This window comes from Phaseolus vulgaris, chromosome 10, assembly GCF_051622355.1.
Source record: "Phaseolus vulgaris cultivar YP4 chromosome 10, ASM5162235v1, whole genome shotgun sequence".
Lineage (NCBI taxonomy): Eukaryota > Viridiplantae > Streptophyta > Magnoliopsida > Fabales > Fabaceae > Phaseolus > Phaseolus vulgaris.
Window position 1 is genome coordinate 35,891,319 of NC_143507.1, and position 15,593 is coordinate 35,906,911.

The window sequence follows — 15,593 nt, forward strand, 5'->3', positions numbered from 1 at the left end:
GTTAGGGCCTTCATATGCTTTCAAATTCGTAGGTTGTTCTTCCTCTTTCTTTGTTCGTGGGTTCAAGTTCTTCTTCCGTGGATGGTTTGTTGTTGTATTTCTTATTTCCTTCTAGCATTTACGATTCAATTTCTCTTTTCACCGATTTCATATTGTGCACAAAGCTTCGAATCTTGCAATTGGTCGTGACATGAGGTAGTGAAGGGGAAACAAGGTATAATCACATAACTGGTTAACATCTTTTTCTATTACCTTGTTTTGCAGCTACTGTATAGTTATGAGAAATAAGCTCAACATAGGCACATGAGCACAAGAAATGCATCTCCAAAAGATAAACCAAACTCCTGAAATGTTTATTGTGATTGTCTTTTAGTGTAATGTAGATTTCTTGATTGTGCAGGAGCTCTAGAGGCTGGTGGTTGAAGGAAGGGACGAAAAGTATACATTTGAGGAGTTTTCATATTACTTAAGCTGATTTTGAGATTTCATTGAAATATAATAATGGTATAATACGACTCAAACTTTGTGTTATTGATTTCTGTTTATAGACTTCTTTGTTTCTTGTCTACTTAACATTGGTGGTTCCAGTCATACAAATGGTGATCGCAATAAATCTTCACACCCTAATTCAAATTATTAATACTAGTTAACATTAAAAGATCAATGCTTCTTAGATAATGCTTTTTGGTTAGGGAGTATACAGTATTGCACCTGCAGCTAGTTTTCTTTTGATATTCAGGTTCTATTCAGCTTCTTAGGCCTTCTTACAAATGATATATGACATCTTTTTCATTTGGCTAATCTCCTATTCATTTTTTTAGGAGTGGTTGTTATAGTTTATATTGTAACACTCCAAAATTTGCATCTAACTATTACAATACAAGTTCTACATATTTCTATACAAGCTTAGAATTTTTCAAAACATTTCTAATACATGATTAGAGTTTATAGAAATACAAATATTTATAGTATAAGGTTCAAAACAACATCCTAAAGCCCTTCAGACCCTCCGACACCACACCTGTATAATCATCTGCTCGTGTACGTAGTACAATCATGGTTGTTCACAAGAAAATAAGAAAAGTAAGGGTAAGCTAATGAAAAGAAATTCCATAAGATACTTAATCTATGCAAAAAGAACCAATTAGACTAATCATTTATAAAAATTTCTTTAAATGTTGTCATATAAAATTTCAATACCAATTTCATCATTCATATAGACCACATGGATCTTGTACCTGAGTGGAGAGATGGGGCCCAGGCACGGTCGGTTGACGTGGTGTAATTGCTGACGTGTTGATCTTCTTCTCCTCTGGTCGATTGTCCTTTCTTGCTGTCTCCTTTGGTCGGTCGTCCCTTCGTGCTATCAACTTCGGTCGGGCGGGGGAGGGTACCTGCGAAGGCACTCCGACGCTCAAGTAAGTATGAGATTCTAAGCGCAGTTTCGTAAGTGAATGAAAACGTACCTTTCTCTGGCTTGAGCACAGTATTTATAGGATTGCCTAATGGGCTTTCTATCCCTTGGGCTCAGGGAGGTTATGGATATGTCTTGTCAGTCGTGCTCCGGAATACCCGGGGAACATATCTTCTCTAAACGCATATTCCTTATTCTTCGGAGGTGTATCTTAACCACCTTAGCTTGTCACATAAATGCCCTTACATTTAGTGTGTATACGGCCGGTCGGCCACGTGCGTTCGTTTCCATTTAGTGTATAAGGCCGGTCGGCCACGTGCGTTCGTTTCCATTTAGTGTATAAGGCCGGTCGGCCACGTGCGTTCGTCCGGTGCCTACCAGTACACTTGCCCCCCAGGCTCGAGGTGAATAAAAGCCGAAGAGTCGTAATAATTGTTGTGCCTTTCGAGTTGTCAGACATTAAATTTAACGGAATGACGGGACGTTCGCATTAGCGAAGAATATTTTCGGTTAGGCATCGGACAAGCGGCCTGCCTGCATGGAGCACCCCTGGAGGACGACCAGTACGACAGAAAAAATAATAGTTGATGGAAAGCTGGTGCCGATCAACCCCGATGATAATTTAAATGAGGAGGCCGAGGGGGAGACCCCTGGCCCACAGCCTGACGCCTCTTTTGAAGAGTTAATGAACAATGTGGCATAGAAAATTGCTGGACCCGACATGTGGGCAATGCACACTTGCATAAATAATTCTGATTACATTAAAGTAATAAGGTAATTCTGATGCCGGACGAGGCATAAATAATTCTGATTACATTAGTAATAAGATAATTCTGATGAACGAGGCATAAATAAGTGAATAATTCTGATGCCGAACGAGGCATAAATAAGTGAATAATTCTGATGCCGAACGTGGCATAAAAAAGTCTGATTATGTTAAGGTAATAATTCAGATGCCGAACGAGGCATAAGATTGAGTAAATAATTCGGATGCCGAACGTGGCATAATAATTATGATTACGTTGAGGTAATAATATAATTCTGATGCCGAACGAGGCATAAATAAGTGAATAATTCTGATGCCGAACGAGGCATAAATAAGTGAATAATTCTGATGCCGAACGTGGCATAAAAAAGTCTGATTACGTTAAGGTAATAATTCAGATGCCGAACGAGGCATAAGATTGAGTAAATAATTCGGATGCCGAACGTGGCATAATAATTCTGATTACGTTAAGGTAATAATTCAGATGTTGAACGAGGCATAAGATTGAGTAAATAATTCTGATGCCGAACGTGGCATAAATAATTCTGATTACGTTGAGGTAATAATTCAGATGCCGAACGAGGCATAAATAATTCCGATTACGTTAAGTAATAAGATAATTCTGATGCCGGACGAGGCATAAATAATTCTGATTACATTAAAGTAATAAGATAATTCTGATGCCGAACGAGGCATAGATAATTCTGATTACATTAAAGTAATAAGATAATTCTGATGCCGAACGAGGCATAAATAATTCTGATTACATTAAAGTAATAAGATGATTCTGATGCCGGACGAGGCATAAATAATTTGTTAAAGTAATAAGATAATTCTGATGCCGAACGAGGCATAAATAATTCTGATTACATAAAAGTAATAAGATAATTCTGATGTCGAACGAGACATAAATAATTCTGATTACATTTAAGTAATAAGATAATTCTGATGCCGAACGAGGCATAAATAATTCCGAATAATTCTGATGCCGGACGAGGCATAAATAATTCCGATTACGTTGAAGTAATAAGATAATTCTGATGCCGGACGAGGCATAAATAATTCTGATTACATTAAAGTAATAAGATAATTTTGAAGCCGAACGAGGCATAAATAATTCTGATTACATTAAAGTAATAAGATAATTCTGATGCCGAACGGGGCATAAGTAATTTCGATTACGTTAAGTAATAAGATAATTCTGATGCCGGACGAGGCATAAATAATTCTGATTACATTAAAGTAATAAGATAATTCTGATGCCGAACGAGGCATAGATAATTCTGATTACATTAAAGTAATAAGATAATTCTGATGCCGAACGAGGCATAAATAATTCTGATTACATTAAAGTAATAAGATGATTCTGATGCCGGACGAGGCATAAATAATTTGTTAAAGTAATAAGATAATTCTGATGCCGAACGAGGCATAAATAATTCTGATTACATAAAAGTAATAAGATAATTCTGATGTCGAACGAGACATAAATAATTCTGATTGCATTAAAGTAATAAGATAATTCTTATGCCGAACGAGACATAAATAATTCTGATTACATTAAAGTAATAAGATAATTCTGATGCCGAACGGGGCATAAATAATTCTGATTACATTAAAGTAATAAGATAATTCTGATGCCGAACGAGGCATAAATAATTCTTATTACATTAAAGTAATAAGATAATTCTGATGCCGAACGGGGCATAAATAATTCTGATTACATTAAAGTAATAAGATAATTCTGATGCCGAACGAGGCATAAATAATTCCGAATAATTCTGATGCCGGACGAGGCATAAATAATTCCGATTACGTTGAAGTAATAAGATAATTCTGATGCCGAACGAGGCATAAATAATTCTTAGTGTCTGCTATGCGGAATGGTCCTTCCCAACTGCTAGAAAACTTGTCTCCTTCCTTTCGGGCGCTACTCCGCATTCGCCATACTAAGTCTCCTTTGTGGAACATTCTTGGTTTGACCTTGGAGTGGTTCGGACGGTTCGTTCGGTCTCGACTTCTCTTTCTTTGCTCGGGGTTTGGCTGGAAGCAGGATTGGTGTCGGCTGGTGTATGTATGCGAGAGGCGGTTCGGTCGGCCATATGGGATTGGCCTTCTCGTTCGGGATTATCAACCTGTCGCTGGAGTCGCGCATTCTGCTCTCTCAATAAGGCGATTTCCTCCTCTTGGCGGCGTTTATCCTCTTCGTGTTGACGACGGTCTTCCATCCCCTTTTGCCGCAGTTCCTCCATCTGAGTTTGGAGGGTTTGAATCATAGTCATCTGTTACGCCATAGCGTTGTTGTTGTTCCTTGTTGCAACCATTATAGCTTTAAATATTGAAATCTTGCCTCGGCCCCACGGTGGGCGCCAATTGTACCTGAGTGGAGAGATGGGGCCCAGGCACGGTCGGTTGACGTGGTGTAATTGCTGACGTGTTGATCTTCTTCTCCTCTGGTCGATTGTCCTTTCTTGCTGTCTCCTTTGGTCGGTCGTCCCTTCGTGCTATCAACTTCGGTCGGGCGGGGGAGGGTACCTGCGAAGGCACTCCGACGCTCAAGTAAGTATGAGATTCTAAGCGCAGTTTCGTAAGTGAATGAAAACGTACCTTTCTCTGGCTTGAGCACAGTATTTATAGGATTGCCTAATGGGCTTTCTATCCCTTGGGCTCAGGGAGGTTATGGATATGTCTTGTCAGTCGTGCTCCGGAATACCCGGGGAACATATCTTCTCTAAACGCATATTCCTTATTCTTCGGAGGTGTATCTTAACCACCTTAGCTTGTCACATAAATGCCCTTACATTTAGTGTGTATACGGCCGGTCGGCCACGTGCGTTCGTTTCCATTTAGTGTATAAGGCCGGTCGGCCACGTGCGTTCGTTTCCATTTAGTGTATAAGGTCGGTCGGCCACGTGCGTTCGTCCGGTGCCTACCAGTACAGATCTATTTTCAATCACAATCATTGGATTTCATTTCAATTCATAGCACTTTGATTTCATTTCAATCACACTTACACATGAATTCATCGTCTTCTTGAAGACTTATTAAGTATGCCTCTACTAGATATTAACATCTAATCCATACATCAAGGATCAAGATAAGTTGAAACATCCAATACTGAGTGTCTACAACGGGACCTAATATGTATGAACTCCCTAATAAGCTTTTCACAACCTAATATCTTAGTCTATATGACTTAGATCATCAGTGAAGCTAGAGGATCTCTGTTAAACATAGACTTTTAATACTTAATATCATCAAATAACAACTCATACATTATCCCAAATGTATGACATCAATTTCATACAATTTTCATCATTCATATATAATACATATCATTCAATCACATAACATTTAAAAATTTGTACCATTCAAGAACCTTTCCAACATCAAAAAATATTTAACTTCTAAACTATCAAAATCTAATACTTATACATGTTCACACAACATAAAATCAAACAATTTTATCAAATAACATCTCTACAAGAGAAATTAAAACTTGGGATCACATTCCCTCCATATCCATATCTTCTAACCTAGGGTATTGAAAGTTTAAGTTAGCTTCCCTTACCTTAATTGTTTGCTTTCCAAACCATCTCTAGAATTTTATCCCCTAACTCATGATAAGCTTCAAGATATAAGGGCCTAATGCAAGTTATCTAAACAGAACAAAATTTCAATATATAGTAGAATAAGTTAAGAGAATTAATTTTCTCAATTGATCTCACCAAGATTGATGACTAAATCCTAAAAAAAAAAAAAAAGATCTTTAAAGTAAAAATGAACTTACTATGTTTAAAAATATGATCAGATAAAAAATTTTCTTAACTCCTCATGTATAGGTACGATCAAATTATAAAATGAGAAATGAAAATAAAATGAGAAATAAAAGAGAGAAAAGAGAGAGTTGGAGAGATGGGGAGAGAGAAGAAAAGAGAAAGGTACATTCGAGGTTCTGTGTTTCTTTCTTCTTATTTTTTTTTACGTTGTTAGTGATATTCTTTTAGATCTTCCTCGATAGGTATTCATAAATGGTTACTTATCCATAGTATTCTATTGGCAAAGTTATAACAATAAAGAATCATCAACATATTCATCTTTAACTTTGTATACCTTACTTTCCTCTTCTGAGCTTAGAAAAATAATAGTCCAAATGTAATTTAAAATTTTTTGGAGGACTGGATTAAAAAATTCTATAAATAAACAATTTATTTTTTATTCACAAAAAATTATAATTTTTAACTTTTATTAAAAAAAAGTGAATCATACTTGATTAAAAATATATTTCAGAAAAAGTATGATATTTATAAGGGAGATGAAACTAGAAAGTATGGTTGTTATTTTATTTAAAACTTAAAAAAATACAAATATTCATTTTACTAAAAAATGTGAATCTAATTTAATGAGGAGAGGTTGTAAGTGTATCTTTTTTTCATGATTATCATTCAAATTTCAATAAAAAAAAAATATAAATTTGTTTCGTGCTTTGTTTTGTAAATATTTTTCTTTAAATTTGAACATTCTCGTATGCAAGGACACACCTCTGCATTGTAGCAGAGCTTTGAATTTGCAAGTTCCTTACACTGTCATTTCTGCAACACAAAACATTTGTAGATGCACTTCTCTGCAGTATTAAAAAGAGTGGAGTTTTTTCCAGAATAATTTGCCTTCCCTTTTTATTTATATATATATGATGGCCCAGTGTTTCCAATCTTGAATCACCTTCAACTTCCTCCTGCACTAATTTATGTGTAATTTTCAAGTACTCAACTTTTTTTTGGGATCATGTTTCCCAGATACTCTTCTCACTTCACATCAACTTATGATACGACTCAATATCATCACAAAAAATTGTGTGAAAAGTTCATTATAATTCAGTTGAATCACTTCACATATTCTGTTGTTATGTGCAGAGTTCATTACAAAAAAGATCATCAATATTATTGGCCATTTCAATTTAGAATAATCTCGGATCATGAAATCTGTACCTGAAGGCTGAAGGGTTATTGTTTGTATTACCAAATCATGATTTTCGTCGGTGTTGGAACCATGATTTCTCTTTCTTAGTTGGCTCAATCTTTTTCTAGTTTTTCTATATATAAACAAAATGTTCTACATAAAACAACAAGCACCAGTGGTCTAGTGGTAGAATAGTACCCTGCCACGGTACAGACCCGGGTTCGATTCCCGGCTGGTGCATATTTCTGTGGGAACAGTGATGATAGTTTGAAGTGATTGATGGGTCAATCATAGTTAATCTCTTAAAATGGATTAATAACTAAATCTGAGTTCCAATTTTTTTCATTCCCCTTTGTTTTGTAAAAATCTGGTTTCTAAGTCTTCTTATATTTAAAAAAAAAGTTGTAACTTCCTTTTATTTGGATTAACAACTTCTGAAGTTTTAAATTTACATGATAAACAAAGATAAATAAATTTGTAGAAAATAATTTATCTTTCTGCAAAAGTCATTATTGAGAGGATTATACTTAATATTTCTAATTATTATTATATCTTTTTGAATAATAAATATAAGAAATTAAACTTCATCTCTTTTATAAATTTTCAATTATATATACGTAAAAATTACCATTTAGCAAAAATATTAAAGGAGAACGAAAAATAGTTTATTAAGATGAGCATTTAAAATAAACATTTGCAGAAAATAGTAAATTGAAAGTGATAAAATATCTGAACATAAAGCTTAAAATAATTTTCAAAATCGTAGACTTGGATTAAAACAAGTGAAACTAAATTAAAGGTAAAAGACACGCAGCTATAAATGAAGAACAAAATAAGATAAAATTGGTGAGAAGACGTATGTAGCAAGTGCGCTTTCATTGAAGAACAAAATAGGATAGAACTAGAATGGTGAAAAGACATAGGTAACAATTGCACTTTGGATGAAATAACAAAACTGCCGGTTGTCTTGAATGAAAAGTTTCGCTGCTAATTTATCTTTTGTAAATTATGTTTGCGTCTTCTAGTTACACTGGAACGGTCTCTGTTGGGATAGAGAAGACTCTACCTGTTGAACATATTCCGATAATTAAGTCCGTGAAAACTTACGAAAATAAGATAAGTATTCAATTTCAGTTTAGTATTCAGAAACAACAAACATTTACTTGGGGTTTGAAATCCCTTTTATAGCTTAATTGTTTAACAACTTTCGCTCACGACAATCTAATCTCAACCGAAAACATACGTAACAAAAAAATATTTTGTGGACACTTTCATTCCCCATGCTATAAGAGAAGATAATCTTATACACCTTTATTCTTGAGGGCTCTTATTAACAACTTTATCTTTTCAATTAAGAGCTTTATACATATGTTTATTCAGTTAATAATTACAAATATATTGACACATACACTTATCTATTAAAATATAAATATTTAACTAACAATCAATATATGATAAAACTTATTATTTTAATTATTCTTCAAACTTACTAATATAACTGGATCAAACACATCTTTTGAACCCACTAACCGAGCTGACCTACCCACATGCTCAAACCGAGATTCCAAGATCTCGAACAATCCTGCCCGGTACAATTATTGAAACTATAGTTATGATTTATTTTGTTTCCGTCTATTTTCCAAATGATGAAATAAAGTATTTGTTCCATAACACTACAGATATTCAAATAGTATGATGACATTTTGAATCAATTACAGTCCAATTTATTCCATTCTATTATGTTCCGATCCACTCTGATCCATTTTCTATCATCAAACATTGACTAAAAAATTTCGTAAGAAAAACATTGACTAAAAAACAGCCTCTACTGGGAATCTTAGAAGAAAATGCTGAAGTAGTTGGAAACAAAATCAGGGAAGAAGTCTTCCTAGACATGGTAACGAGAGTTAGATAGCCAATTAGATCAGTGATGGATGTTTTCAATAAATAAACAATGATAAATAGAAGTACTGAATTACAAGTGATCCTTATAGCTATAGAGAAAATATAACACTAGCTTGTGCTTTCCATATAAAACTGCACAAAATCTTCACATCTTTTCGTTTTCTTAGATCCTAAACTTACTCTCTCTTTATATAAACACTGAACAGAAAGGAAACCGCATCCCTTCGATGCACAGAGAAGATAGCCTTGAAAACCTTCATCCCTCGGAAACGGTGAGAAGGAAATTTTACCTAAATCACGCAGCTATGTTAGTGGGATGAGCATTAGACCGTCCACAAGGTCTTGGTTGCAACTAGAATGTTCTGCCTTCCGTGTGATTCAGGTTCTTTATTATATATAGTGGGCTTCCACCTCACTGCACGTGCAACACGAGCTACTCTTTCAATTACTTCAGGGGTATCCCTCACCACCACGGTTCCTTCTGGGCGTAAAATTCGATCCAATTCGACCATCAAATCAATAAGGTTACATCTGCAATGAAATCATGAAGCAGTCAGTGTGAGTTCATAACTTATGTGAACCGTTGTGTCTGCAAGGATGATACAGTATTACAAATACTCACTTTGTGTTTGTTAATCTGGAATCAACCTAATAGAAGGAAATTGGAAATCTAGGCAACTTAGAACTACATTTGAGTATCTGTTTAACCACTCCTTGTGTTTCTTATCAATAATTTCAAACAAACCAATGAACAAAGCCTGTATAATTTAGTTATGCAACCTCTACAAATGCTAACTAATGAAATAAAAATAGAACGTGTTTAAACAAACTTCTGTATAAGGATTTTTTAGAAGAGAAAATGAAAAAATGAAATGAACTTCCACAAAAAGTAAAATTAACTTATGTATAAACTAATTTCTAAACTAAAAAAAAAATATTTTTTAACTTATGAATGCCCAAGTCAGTTATGGTAGCAATTTTTTGTTTATTACGTAGTAAAATCATGACTGTAAGCACGTGCATACAAAACTAACATGAAACTAACGAGCTACAAGTCAGCTAGGGTAGCAATTTTTTGCTCCCGTTTTATCCAATTGTTCATGTTAACAAATATTTGAAAACAATGATTGAAATTTAAAATTAGTACACGTAAACTTAGTCACATCATCATGACCCCAAAAAATCCCAAGACCAGTAGGGAAAATGTAGAAGAAGCCAGGCCTGTGACTTCAAATTAGCACTTTAGAATGAAAATACCTGTTTTTGGCAGAGGCAGGATCCTTTATAAGTGATTCAATGCTTGTTGCATGGATCAGATCATAAGTGCGAGGATATGTTGAGAAAGGTTCACACCTGGGAACATTAATTGAACAACTCAAATTTCAAATATTTGTAATTTCAGCGAAACAGTAGTTGAATTAATTAGTCTATGGTGTAATGGTTTGAAAAGTCTTCATCAAATAACATAATATTTCCCACACTAAAGTAATATTTAAGTCATGTTAACACTTACGAAGTATACAAGGTAAGGTAATTACCATTGATTGAGAAAAGTGAAATGAAAAAACAAAAAAGTCCTTTTAAGATAAACACATGAAAAATGCAGCAAAAAACTCACCAATCATGATAGACTCCAATGAGGCCTCTATCAAAGATTGCATCAAGAGTTGGTGGCTTGTGAGATGGAACAACATTCATAACCCACACAGGATCAGAATTAAGTGCTGCTGCAAATCCCCCCAAAAATGCATTCATGTCCATAACATTGCGTATTGCTGGAGTCCCCAACTTTATTTTTAGAGAATTCTTATAGTGTGCAACTCTTCTTGCCCATCGCTTAGTGTCAGCCTCATATACATCAGCACCATTTTTGAGGATGGTGGACCTTACCGGAGGAGCAGTGAGCCTTTCTGGCCATTTGGATATTGTACCAACAGTATATTCACCTTTGACAGAAGACAACCTAGTGACACATTTCTTCAATTTGAAGTACCTGCAAAATAAATCATCTTAATTGTGAAATCTCAATTAAACACTATGAGAAGTCCTTAAGCAAATAACAATAGTATTCCTTCGAGTGCCATGCCCGTATGAAACTGATGTGTAGCAAGCACAAATAATGGGTTCAAACACATTATCGATGCTGACTAATGTGAAGCAAAGATAGTTGAAGGAAAAATTAACTAGCAATAGCCTATTGGAAATTACCATGCTAAATTTGGGTCATCTGAATCATCATCATCACACATGTCTAGACCAAATTCATTTCGGTTGGGGAGACACATGTCCACTGCTGGCTTTTTCCAGATTACAGTGTTACCATCTACAGCAATCAGTTCATAACACAAAGCTCTTGCCACAGCCTGAAGATCTGACCATTCTTTATCTTGCTTAGGCCACTGAACAGGGGGACCAGAAATGACTAAATATCCACCAGGGCGAAGTAATCTGTCCACTTCAATGAAATAAGTTGCATCTGCAAGGCAAGATTTCTGCATTATGGTAGTGATGTCTATTTAGAGATTGCAAGATATGCAAAGGTCAGCTGAAATAATGAACTTACTGTAGGCTGTAAAAGGGATTAAACACCGAGAACAATGGACTAAGTCAAAGCCAAATGCAGGAAATGGTAGTCTGCGAGTACCAAGCATGGCAACAAAAGCTGGTATTCCTCTTTCAAGTGCAAATTGTATCTGTGATTTGTGTGAATCTCTTGGAGCAAAAGACATGGTTAAGATGTTTTGAGCTAGTAAATATCCTCCAAAACTGGCAACCTGTAAAACATGAGAAATATAATTTCATGCTAAATAACAACAAATTCTAGTAATAAAAGATCTCAAGGAAACAGTACAATAGATCCTACCCCGCATCCCATATCAAGAGCAGTCCTCAGAACACCACCATTCATTGGTATGTATTGACCAAGTTTTTCAATATATTGCTCTGCTCCATCTGGAAACATTGTACCACCTCCGGGGAATATAAAGTGCGGACCTTCAATCTTCATCCATCCCTGGTGACCTTTCCTGTCAGCAATCTTGTTGTATGGCATGTTGCTATGCCATATCTACAGAGATCACACGAGGGCTTTCAGTAAGGTGGATCACTGATAACAAATATCAAAAACAGTTTTCTGAAACACATAATTGCCTATGTCCTGAATGCAGACTTTTTTTTATAGTAGGTTGCTCCAAAACTTGTCTTCCAGATAATTTTACCAGCATTTTCTTTATCCCAAGTATTAAAATGCAATAATTATTTTTAAAAGGTCTCTGCTCAAACACCAAAAAATTTACAAAACTAACCGGTTAAATCCAAATCAATCACATGCCTGAAAACACTAAAAAGAATCCCCTATCTTCCAAACGTGAAAATTATTCAGTTGCAAACACTAACATAATAGCTCCGTTAGTAGAACCAGTGCAAAGCACCATAAGTGAAAGGGTCCTTCTATTGAACGCCCTACAATAAATAGGAACCTTTTATTAGAAATTTCCTGCGGCTTTATTCCACATTCTACTCAAAATATAGAATTTTAATTACAACGTACTTATTACAATGCAGTTTTTTACTTTTATATTACCATTCTCGTAAGATTGTTAACTTTTGTATTATCCATTCTGTAATTTTTTTTATGCTCACGTCACGATATCTCTCAGTCAAGAGTTGAAGACTAAAGCTATGTTTGGATAAAAGTTAGAAACACACTTTTGGGAATCAATGCACATTCCCCAATTCCAAGATACAAAATGAAGAAGAAAAAGATTATAGCTTCAAGAGTAAAAGTACCTTAGAACTCTAATGACTGACATCCAAACATGCACTAATAATTTCGTATGTTAGAAAAATTCATTCAAGAAACTTAGAGATAAATGCTCCACATATTTAAATATGCCAACTATATCAGCTCATACTGGTCAGTCATCTAGAGTAGTTTCTTTAATGCTATTTTAAACTATCATTGTACAACCTATTTTCCGAAAAGCTTTCAACACAGTTGGAATTAACAAATTAAACACCATTCACCACCTTTGCATCACTTTCTCATGATAAAGAGCACTGCACATACCTTGTGCAAGCTCTCCGGCCACTGCACCGACACCCTGTACCCGCGGGGCGGCGGGACGAGGCAGAGCGGCGTGTTCTCCAGCGGCGGGCAGTGTCTCTCACGGTAGTAATTCATCACCCTGCTCAGCTGGCTGTTCAGCCTGGGATCCTCACACGGCATGTGGTCGGCGGTGTCGGCGGGGCAGGCATCGATCACGCGCGGCTGCCCGGCCTCGACGGCCGCCGACACGCGGAGGCGCTGAAGCGGATCGGTGGTGGAGAGGAGCAGCGTCTGGCGGCCGGAGGCGGCGAGCGAGTCCCCCATGGAGGTGAAGACGAGGACGAAGAAGAGGAAGACGAGGCCGAAGAAGGCGGCGGTGACGACGTCCAGCACGCGCCACTGGCGAGGGCCGCCCAGTCGCTTAGAGGCTGGGAGGTTGACGTGACCCATCGGAAACCGTATTGGATGGGATCAAAACGGCATTGGGGTGTGGCGTTTTGGGGCTGGGCGCGTGGAAGAACGCAACTGCAAATGAATGAAGTGTGTTTGATGAGAGTGAAGATGGGTTTATTGGGAGATGAAGAGTGTGAGATTCAGTGTGAATGCTTTTTTCTTTTGCATGTGTTGAGACTGAGCCTCAAAGATCACTCTCAATTTCATTGCAAGTAAAATCATAAGAGAAGAGAACACATCTTCCAATTAAAATTCATTTAAATTATTGTAGAAATTACTTTAAAATCATGATTTACTATTATTTTTAAATTTAAAACATATAAGTAGAAATGAAGTGGTTTGAGATTATTGATAAATATTTTATTGGTAGGTGCATCTTGGAGAGAAATGTAAAATGTACGTTGCACAGAAAATAGAAAGAATATTAAGAATTTATAATTGAGAAAGTGGAGTAATGAAATAGAGAGACCCTTCAAGCTTAAGTAAATGCATGCTTCGGAATCTGGAACGGCACGTGGTTCAGAACTACCACAAAAATGCTGCATTATATGCCTGTCATTTTCTCAAATAAAAATTTAATGCCATCGTAAAACAATTCAGGATAAAAACCAAGCTCATAAATCGTTTAGAATTTTGTGTTTTTATTCCACCTTCATCTTATAATATATTATATATAAAATAGTTGTAGATAAAGGAATGACAAGAAAACTGTACGAATTGTAGATACCCGTCACTCACAACTAGAAAATCCGTCTTAATAATATGTGCGGTACGAGTTAGATTAATAGTTGTAAAGTTTTCTAAAATGTGTGGAATCTTTTAAAATTATTACAAATAGTCATTTTATATTTTTTATACAGGTTTTTAACTTTCAAAAGAAATCGTTTAATAAATTTAAAAAAACTCATCCATTATCTGTATGTAAAAAAAAGTACATATTCATTTAATATCTATATCAGATTTTATCGACATGTGTATAGTTTTTTTTTTCAGGTTTTTCCTCCTTAATACTCATACACTAAGGAGAACAGATGTACACTGCAAGGGTGGTATTGAGAAACGCTATTCAGAGAATAGTGATTTAGAATTGAGAAAAACATCAAACAGTTTAGACTTCTAGTTTAAATGAGAGTCAGTTATTCACTATAAATGTCAAAGTTGTTCCTTTATAGAAGTCCATGAAATTATATCTTTAAATTCTGTTTTCAATTCTGAAAAACCTTTCTAACATAATTATAATTAAACGATTCAATTCTAAATTTTAATTGCATACTCAGTCATGATTATACTAGCCACACTCAATTCCATGTTTCTACTTCGTACTCATTACATAGTACATACGAACATTAATAGTACAAAATTGTAGTTACTAAAACATTTCATTGTCAAATGCAATTTTAGTATATTAGTGAAAAATACATTTTTTAATAAAAGAATTAAGACTTCCCTTTTACAAAACAATATTACTCACATAAATATACAAAATTCCTGAGTATAAACGGTTAATTTTGCTTTCCTTTTTATAGTACAATAACTTTATTTTTTCAATATTTGATGATGAATAACACAACCTCACATTAAACTCAATTATTAGGCAAAGTAATACAGCCCTATTACGCAACAAAAATACATATATGCACTTGTTTGCATCATGCAACAAAACATGAAATGAAACACACTTAAACCAAATCAATCAGATTTCACTATCTATGTATAAAGTCCGATTATAACTGATTCCTTCGATTTCCATAAAACATTCAAGTAAAACTAAAAAAAATATTCATAATAATACTACTCTACCAAGATTAAGAATCATCAAACAGTTAAAAGTTAAGCAGATAAACCCAATAAGCCAACTCTGGCTACTCCACACACTTTGACAGGTAAGAAAAGGGTTACTTACTAGGTTCAAAACTTCAACTTTTCCTGCCAAAATAGGCTAGTTAAAGGAGTTGAGTTGACAGGTCATGAGAATGTTTATGGGCCATCAAGACTCGGTCTTACGCAACGGAGTTGCCGAAAAACAGATGCGGGTTAAAACCAGAAAA

At 35.3% G+C, this 15,593-nt stretch overlaps 1 protein-coding gene and 1 non-coding gene across 3 annotated transcripts; one reads left to right on the forward strand and one right to left on the reverse strand.

The window, feature by feature from the left end:
- The first annotated feature begins 7,308 nt into the window (after window positions 1–7,308).
- TRNAG-GCC (transfer RNA glycine (anticodon GCC)) lies at window positions 7,309–7,379 on the forward strand. The gene has a single exon. It is a non-coding gene; the product is annotated as a tRNA-Gly (tRNA).
- Window positions 7,380–9,046: 1,667 nt separating this feature from the next.
- On the reverse strand, window positions 9,047–15,590 carry LOC137819733 (putative pectin methyltransferase QUA3). 2 transcript variants are annotated; one of them, XM_068623686.2, is made up of 8 exons: window positions 15,449–15,590; window positions 13,114–13,617; window positions 11,908–12,111; window positions 11,608–11,818; window positions 11,253–11,520; window positions 10,663–11,037; window positions 10,302–10,397; window positions 9,047–9,575 (listed from the first exon to the last, which is right to left on the reverse strand). In XM_068623686.2, the coding sequence occupies exons 2-8, from the start codon at window positions 13,540–13,542 to the stop codon at window positions 9,368–9,370; spliced, it is 1,791 nt and encodes a 596-aa protein (XP_068479787.2). In that variant the 5' UTR covers window positions 13,543–13,617; window positions 15,449–15,590; the 3' UTR covers window positions 9,047–9,367. The 2 variants fall into 2 exon arrangements, with proteins under 2 accessions (XP_068479787.2, XP_090152390.1); XM_090296264.1 differs by lacking the exon at window positions 15,449–15,590 and adding an exon at window positions 12,441–12,506 and having other exon boundaries at window positions 13,114–13,780.
- Window positions 15,591–15,593: the final 3 nt, after the last annotated feature.

Bases quoted from the DNA above. Each gene is read 5' to 3' on its own strand.
- LOC137819733 (XM_068623686.2), bottom strand. From the start codon at position 13,542: ATGGGTCACGTCAACCTCCCAGCCTCTAAGCGACTGGGCGGCCCTCGC. The intron at 11,521-11,607 runs GTAAGTTCATTA...CTTGCCTTGCAG, and splicing joins AATCCCTTTTACAGCCTACA to ATGCAACTTATTTCATTGAA. The intron at 11,038-11,252 runs GTAATTTCCAAT...TTTATTTTGCAG, and splicing joins GATGACCCAAATTTAGCATG to GTACTTCAAATTGAAGAAAT.